Source organism: Amphimedon queenslandica, unplaced genomic scaffold (genome assembly GCF_000090795.2).
Source record: "Amphimedon queenslandica unplaced genomic scaffold, v1.1 AMPQUscaffold_13072, whole genome shotgun sequence".
Taxonomy (NCBI): domain Eukaryota; kingdom Metazoa; phylum Porifera; class Demospongiae; order Haplosclerida; family Niphatidae; genus Amphimedon; species Amphimedon queenslandica.
In genome coordinates this window covers 64,322-75,185 of record NW_003546692.1, presented here as the reverse complement: position 1 = coordinate 75,185, position 10,864 = coordinate 64,322, and the positions used below count along the sequence as shown (strand labels likewise).

At 34.6% G+C, this 10,864-nt stretch overlaps 1 protein-coding gene across 1 annotated transcript; it reads left to right on the top strand.

Annotated features, from left to right (window-relative positions):
* Positions 1-438: 438 nt before the first annotated feature.
* Positions 439-10,845, top strand: LOC100637429 (deleted in malignant brain tumors 1 protein-like). Its single transcript, XM_020001460.1, has 46 exons — positions 439-524; positions 591-720; positions 768-932; positions 989-1,195; positions 1,247-1,414; positions 1,466-1,636; positions 1,687-1,848; positions 1,893-2,069; positions 2,123-2,296; positions 2,353-2,523; positions 2,576-2,743; positions 2,794-2,973; positions 3,032-3,190; positions 3,240-3,401; positions 3,451-3,615; positions 3,675-3,857; positions 3,904-4,065; positions 4,110-4,271; positions 4,322-4,483; positions 4,536-4,712; positions 4,777-4,923; positions 4,970-5,134; positions 5,179-5,334; positions 5,381-5,563; positions 5,624-5,788; positions 5,844-6,011; positions 6,054-6,215; positions 6,261-6,440; positions 6,497-6,670; positions 6,712-6,873; positions 6,929-7,096; positions 7,140-7,322; positions 7,370-7,540; positions 7,590-7,751; positions 7,794-7,955; positions 8,007-8,183; positions 8,288-8,455; positions 8,511-8,669; positions 8,720-8,890; positions 8,933-9,112; positions 9,159-9,332; positions 9,377-9,538; positions 9,590-9,760; positions 9,805-9,984; positions 10,033-10,197; positions 10,664-10,845. The coding sequence occupies exons 1-46, from the start codon at positions 441-443 to the stop codon at positions 10,843-10,845; spliced, it is 7,686 nt and encodes a 2,561-aa protein (XP_019857019.1). The 5' UTR covers positions 439-440.
* Positions 10,846-10,864: the final 19 nt, after the last annotated feature.

The following is a 10,864-nucleotide window of genomic DNA, read 5'->3' as shown; positions in this document are numbered from 1 at the left end:
GTACTCATTATTCATTTATGTTTTCATCATTCATTTTCCTCTTATTGTGTTTGTTTATTAGGTTTTTCTTAGGTTTTGTCATAATAATAATAATTAATAATAATAATAGTAATAATAATAATAATTGTAACAATAAAACTCATAGTAGATAATAGCTCCTTTCTCTCATTCCTTCTCTCTTTCTTTCTCGTTTTGGTTGTTCCTTTGGCTCTTTTTTCTCCCCCCTTTTTTCTTTGTTTTGTTTATTTGTGTTCAGTCAGTTTTGCTTTTGGCTTTATGTCTTTGGTTTTTGTTTTTGTTTGGTTTTGTTCTCATTTTTTTGTCTTAGGTTTTTCTTTTAGTTTTTTCTCTCTTTTTTTATTTGTAGATAATAATGATAATAGACTAGACTATGTGTGTATGTTTTAAATGCTTAATAATATTTTTCTTATTAGGTAGAAATGTTGCAGTTTGTCTTTTTGATTTTGCTCTTTTCTGCTTGCATTCAATTCACTGAGTCTTGCACTGGTGGCTCAGTTAGACTGGTAAGTCCCTTGTATTATTATTATTATGCTCATGTATGTATGTATGTAATATAATTATACCATTAGACAAATTCCAGTCTTTCATATGGAGCAGTTGAGGTTTGCTCTAATGGATCCTGGGGAAGTATATGCAGTGATTTCTGGGATAATAATGATGCCAGTGTGGTATGCAAGCAACTGGGATATTCTCCTTATGGTATCACAATATTAATTCAAATAGCTTTTATGTTTTGTGCTATGCAGGTGCTATAGGATCTGTGGTATCATATTTCAGTTCTAGTGCACAATCACATTTTATCATTGACTTGAACTGTACAGGAAATGAAGCCACTATACTGTCTTGTCCACGAAATGGTCTGGCTGGCTATGCTTGTTCCACTAACAGAGATGCTAATGTTTTTTGTCAGAGTAAGTGACTCTATAATAGTTGAAAGTGTGTCTATTTATTAGATTTTTTTATCAAGATTTTGATGTACTTAAGGCAGACTGTACAGAAGGTGAAGTGAGATTTGTTAATGGTAGCACACAGTATGAAGGACGTGTAGAAATATGCATCAATAGAGTATGGGGAACTGTATGTAGTAGAAGAGACAGTATTAGGCCTTGGCGGTACTCTTGGGATACACTTGACAGTAATGTTGTGTGTAGGCAAGCAGGACACATGGAGCTAGGTGAAGTTGTACATGTAAATGTAATACAACCTATATTTACATAGTATATAGGATCAGTTGCATATGGTACAGCTAGTGAATTTGGGCAAGGCTCAGGTCCTATACTGATGTCTTTAACTCATTGTAGTGGACAGGAGTCACATCTAAGTAACTGTTCCTATTCTCCACTAATACCATCATACTGTTCACACACTTATGATGTTGGAGTCAAATGTGAAGGTGCTTATTATCTAAATTATTGATTCTCCATTGCTAATTGTATTATTGTAGCTCCTTGTGCCAATGGTACTGTTCGTCTATACAGTGATTCAGGTAGCTATTTCAGGAGATACGGACGAGTTCAAGTGTGTGTGAACAATGTCTGGGGAACAATTTGTGATCACTTTTGGGATGAAAAAGATGCAAGTGTAGTGTGTAGAATGCTTGGATATTCTTCCTATGGTAACAAATAATTGATTGTGTTTATAAGTACATTCTTTTCTTTTTACTAGGTGCTTCTGCAATAAAAGACGCCTATACTGAAGGAACATGGTATATTCACATTAATGATCTTAACTGTACTGGGACAGAGTCTTCACTTTGGGACTGTCCTATGAATGGACTCAATGGATATTCTTGTTATCATTATGATGATGCTGCTGTTGTTTGTCAATGTAAGACAGTACATGTATAACTTCATTGATATACTCATTTATAGTGACTGATGTGAAATATTCTACTTGTACTACTGGTGAAGTGAGATTAGCTGGTGGTGCCACAGAGTTTGAAGGAAGAGTTGAAGTGTGTGAGAATGGAGTTTGGGGTTCAGTCTGTACTGGGTCTTCATCTAATGATAGAAATGCTTACACTTTATGCCATGAATCAGGATATCAAGGTAACATTCATTAATTTTATTAGATGTACATGTATAGTTATTTTGCTGTCTAGGTGGTATAGTACTTCCAAGCTCAAACTTTGGTGTTAGTAATAATCCAATTTTGATTTATGAACTGTCTTGTGGTGCTTTTCAATCAAATCTAAGTAACTGCAACCAAACAAAGTATCCATATTGGTGGTTTAGTGAGTGCAACAATTATCAAGAATTGAGTATCAGATGTGAAAGTGAGAATACATCACCCAATAAAATTTAACCTGATACTTTTGTCCTATTGTTATAGATTCTTGTGTTAACAATAAAATAGAGCTGTATGGTGGTCCTTCCAGTCGTCATGGTAATATAAGAGTCTGTGTCAATGGTTCATGGGTTATGGTGTGTGGATATGGTAATACTGTCATTGATAATAATTTCGCTAGTGTTGTCTGTTCCAGCATTGGATACCCACCTTTTGGTAGACATTTTTATTATGTTTTGTCCTGTATGTTGTTAGTGTAGTCACGTAGGTGCTAAAAGTGCTAGAGGTTTATGGAATAATTATAACTATCCATATCAATTTTACAATGTTCAGTGCTTTGGAAATGAGAGCAGCTTATTTGACTGTCAGTATAACACTACAGGATTATGTTCTAATGTAAGCCATGGAGCAGTTGCTGTCTTTTGTCTACTCAATGGTATGCAGACTAATGATATTTTATGTATTATCATAATTGATACTATTTAGATTATTATATTCCAGTAAACTGTACAGATGGTGATATTAGATTATATGGCGGGTCTACACCTAACCAAGGAATGCTTCATGTATGTAGCAATGGAATCTGGGGAACTGTCTGTAGTAATAGGTATTGGAATAGCATTAAAACTGATGTTGCTTGTTTTCAGTTGGGGTACTACAGCTATGGTTTGTTTCAATAATAACAAAAACTGTCAATGTGAGCTATACAATAAAATTTTTGTAGGTCACTCTTTCTCCAGAAGGACGACTAGTGAAATGTTTCCAATCATTTATTCTTATTTCAATTGTCAGGGCAATAAAGTAACACTGCTGTCATGTGGATCTGGACTTGATTCTAGTATTCAGTATTGTACTAACAGGGCCATTGAATTAAAATGTGAAGGTTAGTCTATAGTAAAGTTTATGTTTATATTATACTTTTATGTTATTAGCAAATTGTACATCTGGTGACATACGTCTTGTTGGTGGTGGATACTATTATGGTCGTGTTGAAGTTTGTGTTGAAGGAACATGGGGGATTATCTGCAGAGATAGCTATTGGGATAATAATGAAGCTAGTGTTGTTTGTAGGCAGCTAGGATTCTCTCCTTATGGTAAATTACTATTATTACTATGATCATTAATGATAATAATGCATTATAGGTTCAATTGCTGTTCCTTCTTCCTGGAATAATGCAAGACATGGAATAACTTTTTTAACTGGTTTAAATTGTAATGGAACTGAAGACACAATTTTTGATTGTCAAATTGATGCTAATGCTCCTGTTTGTTCATCTAATAGGGCTGATGCTAATGTTGTTTGTCCAGGTAGACTATATGTACTAAAATTGATTAATCATGGTTAATAAATAATCTAATATTTACAGCTCATGGTATTTCCATCTATTCTAATTGTACTGATGGTGATATTAGATTGATTGGTGGTAGCACAAAGTATGAAGGAAGAGTTGAAGTTTGCCTTAATAATGCATGGGGAACTGTTCACGGCTCCTACTACAATAATTACTTTGCTCAGACAGTTTGCAATGCATTAGGTTTTACCTCTCCTGGTACATATTGGCCTAGTTATGTATTTATTTTATTTGCATTCTATAGGTGCTATGTATGTTTATAGTACAAAATTTGGTGAAGGAAGTGGTCCAATATTAATGTATGCATACTGCTATTCCTCAGGAAATTCATTGTTTGACTGTACCTTACGACCACAGTACATTCCATACACTAGCCATGAGTATGATGCTGGTGTGAGGTGTGAAAGTAAGGGTTTGCCTTTTTTTATAAATTGAATTATGATTAAACAGTTCCTTGTAAAAATGGTGACATCAGACTAGTTGGTGGTTCTGATCCATTGGTAGAAAGAGTGGAGCTATGTGTTAATAAGACCTGGGGTACTATATGTGATGATTATTGGGATGACAATGATGCTAGTGTTGTATGTAGACAAGTTGGTTTTTCTGGACAAGGTAACCTATAATATAACCCTATTTGTACATCATTAATAGATTATTAATAGGGGCTAAAGCAAGATATAGTTCATTCACAGAAAAACTCAAATCATTTCATATTATTGACTTACACTGCAATGGAACTGAAGAAAACGTGTTTGACTGCCCTCACATACATGTTCAGCAGCACAACTGTAGTCACGAAGACGATGCAAGTGTACAGTGTACAGGTATCAACATGATATATCACATTACAGTGTTTCATTACTTTTTATTTCATAGCACTTCATACTGTTAGCAACTGCACCACTGGTCATGTTAGATTAACAAGTGGTCAGTCCCAGTATGTTGGTTTAGTTGAGATATGCTATGGAGGAATTTGGAAATCAATATGTCCTAGAGGGTGGGATACTCGTGAGGCACAGGTTGTATGTAGACAATTAGGATTTACTTCTATTCGTTAGTTGCTCATAAGCTAGAGTTGCTACAGTACATTATTATATATAATGCTACTAATCTTTAGGTGCTGAGTCTGTTAATTTTAGAAAAGGTTTTGGTCCTGTACATTCATCATATTTTAGCTGTGCTGGAAGTGAAGCTGCTCTACTAAACTGTAATTCTTATACTTCTTCCTGTTACTATTCATACTATGCTGGAGTTGAATGTGAATGTAAGTATAACCTGCATCTGTTGTTTCTAAGTATTACTTATATTAGCTCCTTGTATTGAGGGGGCTGTTCGTTTAGAAGGTGATGATAGATATAAAGAATTTGGTCGAGTTGAAGTATGTATTAATAGAACTTGGGGCACTGTTTGTGACAATGATTGGAATAATAATGATGCCAGTGTAGTGTGCAGACAGCTGGGATACTCTCCTTATGGTAAATATTACTCTAATCCTTTCCTTGTGTTATCAATGCTATAGGAGCTATAGCTAAAGCCTCATATTTTACAGAAGTTTGGCTACCTTTTCATATTTACAGTGTGAATTGTAGTGGCAATGAAAGTACACTGCTTAACTGTTCCTACTCAACTGCTGGATCTTGCTACAACACTCAAGGTGCTGGTGCTATTTGTCAAAGTTAGTTTATATTAAATATGACTTATTTTATCAAGAATAAATTTAGCTGTTGGTGTTGCAAATGATAACTGTACAGACTATGCAGTTCGCTTGGTGGATGGAACAACTGCAAGAGAAGGAAAAGTTCAAATATGTCTGAATAGGGTCTGGGGTGCATTTTGCTACCGGGAAAATAATGTTCATTATGTGGATGTTAACATCATTTGTAGGGAACTTGGATATAACACTGGTCAGTTAAAATATTACAAACTTATTAATCCTTATTACCCTCACCACAATTATTTCTTAGGCAATGGAATGACTTATTTTGCTGAGTCTCCTAGTGTAGATGTTTTGCTGGTAGCTGATATGAGTTGCTCTCAATCTGCTACTAGTATTAAGCAATGCAGTCTAACACATTACACTAAGTTATCTAGGTGTGATGCTAGACACACTGCAGCAGTTAGATGTCACAGTATGACCAATTTGAGTCTATTAATTTTGATTGCTATTCTATTCTGCATCAATAGATTGTACTGAAGGTAGTGTTAAACTGCTGATACCATACAATTTTAACACTGAAGATGTTGGACGTGTTGAAGTTTGTGTTGATGGTTCTTGGGGTAGTATATGCTATCATCATTTTACTGACAATGATGCTCAAGTTGTCTGTAGACATTTAGGATACACTGCATTAGGTATATTTACTTATATTTTCTTGATATAATGTTGACTGGTAGGTTCAATTTCAATGGGAAAACTTCGTTATTATAATGTCATTCCCCTTCACATTGTTAATCTTAATTGTACTGGTAATGAAGAGAATATATGGGATTGTCCCTCAAGTACACAAGGACAGGAATCCTGCACTGTATACACTGATGTATCAGTTGCCTGTCATGGTATCTTTTACAAGTATTATTATTATTACATTAAAAAAAACACAGGTTTTGATGTGGAGTATTCTGATTGTGCTAATGGTCAGATACACTTATCAAATGGAACAAGCAAAATGGAAGGAAGAGTTGAATTGTGTTACAATCATGTTTGGTTTGGAATATGTACTGATGGTTATGATAATTATTATGATACTGGAACTATTTGTAACTCAATGGGTCATTCACAAAGCAAGCACAAACTAATTGTTACAGTAATGATTTAATCTCAAAAATGTTTATTATAGGTGCTTTAGGACATTCTAGTTCATTTTTGGATTTACCAGGAATTCCATTGTTTCCTTTTAAGTTCTACTGCTCTAGCATCATGGGCTCTCTATTGAATTGTTCAAAAGGAGTTAACAATTGTTACAGCAGTTATTTCTCAAACAAATATAGATATTTAGGAGTAACTTGTCATGGTAATTTAATTTGGACTTAAAGCTAAATTACATTCTTACAGATAAGTGTATCCATGGTGACATTAAACTCTCAGGTTCAGGATATAGCTCTATTGGTAGGATTAATGTATGTGTGAATGGTGTTTGGGGGACTGTCTGTAGGACTCGCTTTGATGATGCTGATGCTAGTGTAGTTTGTGCTCAATTGGGATTCTCACGTTATGGTAAATTCTGCTTTATATGCATGTGTTTTAAGTCTAGATCTTTCCTTACTGGCAGGTGTTTTGAATTCACTGGTTGATTATTATTACTATTATTATTATGAACCTATACATTTTTATAATTTAAACTGTACTGGAACTGAATTAAGTATTTGGGAATGTCCATTTAATAATGCTGCACAGTATTGCTCTCGCTATAGAAATGCTGCACACGTGATGTGTCAGAGTAAGTTGCTGATGTTATAAGTTAGTTGTAATGTCTATTGTAGTCAGTAATGCAACTGTTGATACTTCATGTACAACTGGTGATGTTAGATTAGTTGGTGGTGTCAATGAGTATGAAGGAAGAGTTGAAATATGTTACAATCAAATGTGGGGCACTATTTGTGATGATTCTTGGGGTGCAACTGAAGCAAATCTTGTTTGCAAACAGCTTGGTTATCAGATGACAGGTTTTAATCTCTAATATCCCTGTTTCCTTTGTATTATTTCATTGTAGGATCAGTATCATTACATGGCAGTTATTATGGACAAGGGCAAGCTCCATTTGTTATGGGAGATATGTATTGTTTCAGTAGTCACAATTTGCTAATAGATTGTTATCATTACTTTGGAAGTTACATTACTCAGGATTGTGGTATAGCTAATGCAGCAAGTGTTGTATGTTTAGGTAAACCTTTTAAACGAACATGTTTTTCACCTTTAATTAATGACGACAGGATCCTGTAATGATGGTGATATAAGACTGAGTGGATCATCAGTGACATATGCTGGTCGTGTTGAAGTGTGCGTTGAGAGAACATGGACTACACTGTGTGATCAAACATGGGACTTTAATGATGCTGCAGTGACTTGTAGACAACTTGGATACTCTTCATATGGTTAATACATTTATATATTAATTTATATTAATGTCAATCTAGGTGCTATGCCAACATACAATTGCTATACTGAGGGACAACTGTCATTTGGTATTACAAATCTTGGTTGTAATGGCTCAGAAGATCATATTTTGAATTGCACACACAGCAATCCAGTTTTGTATAACTGCCTATCACATAATGATGCTGGCTTAATTTGTCAAGGTATTTGTATTATAAATATATATTTTAGATAACTGTATAATGTACTTACAGAAACTGTACAGCAATCTAATTGTACTGATGGTGAGGTGAGATTGGTTAATGGTAGTGGCCCTCATGAAGGAAGAGTTGAAATGTGTATTAATGAAGCATGGGGTACTGTCTGTTCTAATGGCTGGAGTAATACTGATGCTAATGTAGTCTGTAAACAATTAGGATATCTACCATTAGGTTTGTATAATAATATAATTATAAATCTTTGATATAACTATTCTTGTATAGGTGGATAGGTTTTGTGTAGTATTGTCATTATATTCAATATTTAATTATTATAGGTGGAAGAGCAAGATCTGGTAGTGATCATTATGGTCCAGGAGTTGGTCCAATACTGATGGCTAGTGTTGATTGTACTGGTAATGAGGAATCATTAATAGAGTGTAGGACAAGATCATGTGATGCCACTACTTGCTCTCATTATAACGATGCTGGGGTCACTTGTGAACGTAAGTAAAATATACACTTTATCCATGTATTATGTTATTCGTTCATTTATAATAGGTAACTGTACTGATGGTGAGATTAGGTTAGGTGATGATGCTGTCCTAAGGGGAAGAGTTGAAGTGTGTATTAACAACACATGGACTACAATTTGTGCTAGCTATTGGACTGACAAAGAAGCTACTGTAATTTGCTCTCAGCTAGGATACTCACGCTATGGTAAATTGAATGTTTAAAGGCCTAAACATAATGTATGCATGCATATACAGGTGTAGTGGCTACATATGGTGTATTTATTGATTATGAGTGGCCAATTGGTATAATTAAAGTAAACTGTACTGGAGATGAAGCAGACATATGGAAGTGTATGTATCATACAAATGACAGTATGGATGGACTCAATTGTTTACAAAGCACTGATGCATCAGTATTCTGCATGTGTAAGTAAAAATGATAATGTGATTTTTAAACATCTTTTCCAGCTAATTTTACACAATATGTTAATTGTACTAATGGTGATGTTAGACTTGTTGGAGGTGATGTAATGAATGAAGGCAATGTACAAATATGCTACAATAATGCATGGGGATCAGTATGTGATAACCAATGGGACTCTAGTGACAGTAATGTGGTATGCTATCAATTAGGACTACAACCTTTTAGTAAAAATACTCATGAAAACTAACATTTTATTATTAATTTTTTTAGGATCACAGTCTTTTACTAATAATTATTTCAATATCAGTGACAATCCTTCATTTGTGATTGGAGCCTTATCTTGTTCAGGATCAGAGGAATCATTGTTAGATTGTTCAAGGCACACAACTTCTGGTGCATCAATAAACTGTCAGAGTCACGAAGTTGCTGGAGTTCACTGTATTGGTTAGCAAATTATCTAATAAGACAATTATTAATAATAAGAATAGAAAAGTGTACTCATGGGTCTGTACATTTGCAAGGAACTGGCAGTCATCTTATTGGTGAAATTGAAGTGTGCAATAGAGGAGTCTGGAGTACAGTGTGTGGAGAAGAATGGGATGACAATGATGCTACCGTAATCTGCAAACAATTAGGACTCTCACCATATGGTATTGACCAGTACAATTTTAATTTATAATAAAGGAAATTCCTTATTTCAGGCGCAATTGCAGTTGCTGGTTCAGTTAGATACAGTGAATATCCCATGAGATTGTTTGGTAGTCAATGTCAAGGCAACGAGAACAGAATACTTGACTGCTCAATCAATCAGACACAAGAAAGAGTATCATATGAACAGTGTCAGCAGTACAAGGCTGGTGTCATTTGCCAAAGTAAAACCTATTACTGTTTGATCTATTTATTTTATAAATTTTAGGTTCACAAGCACCATATTCCAGTTGTACTACTGGGGATATTAGGCTGGTTGGTGGTACCACTGCATTTGAAGGAAGAGTTGAAGTATGCATTAGCAATGTTTGGGGAACTGTCTGTGATGATGGTTGGACTGTAGAAGATTCTAATGTGGCATGTAAAAAGGCAGGATATCAAGCATTTGGTACTTTATTGTCTAACTAAGTTGTTATGAATTTATTTTTGTTGTTAGGATCAATGCCAAATGATAGGTCTAGTTATGGTTCAAGTGATCTGTCTATTCTGTTGACTAGATTACAATGTACAGGGAGGGAAGACTCTTTGTTGGACTGTAATAAAAGTTTATACCATCTTCTTAACTGCCACAACTCTAGACTAGCCGGAGTTAAGTGTAAAGGTAGATCTACTTTATGATGATGCTTTTTATACTTTATAGTGGGAGTATTTGGCGGCGCTTAATATAGGCAATTCTGTAATTGCAATGTATTGGTGGTTTTTATTTGAGCCACATGTCATTGAGCATGCTCAGATTAGAGTAAAAGGGCAAATTTATTTTGGCAATTTTATCATTAATCCGCCAATTGCCAAAATAAAACTCTGCCAATTTTTCTCGATATATACCGTATAGTGGGTTTTTTTCGATGATAATAAATTTTGCGAATGACCCGTATTTAGAAGTTTGCAGAATTAATTTTTGCAAATTTCTACTAATCTGCCATCTTGCACCGTATTAAATTGATTTTCAAGGAATTTAATTTCGCGAATCATGAAAAAATCCGCAAAATTCGCGAAATTTGTTATCCTCAAAATTTCCTGCTATACGGTATTTATGGTTTAGTATTAAACTTTATTGTAAATAATAGAATTATGTACTGATGGAGATATTCGTATTGTTGGAGATACCAGTTCCTCTCCATCATATGGTAGAGTTGATTTGTGTGTTAGTCAGACATGGGGTACAATTTGTGACTCATCATGGACTGATACTGAAGCTTCAGTTGTTTGTAAACAACAAGGATTCTCTCCATATGGTATCCACTTTTGATGTATACATTATACTTTAG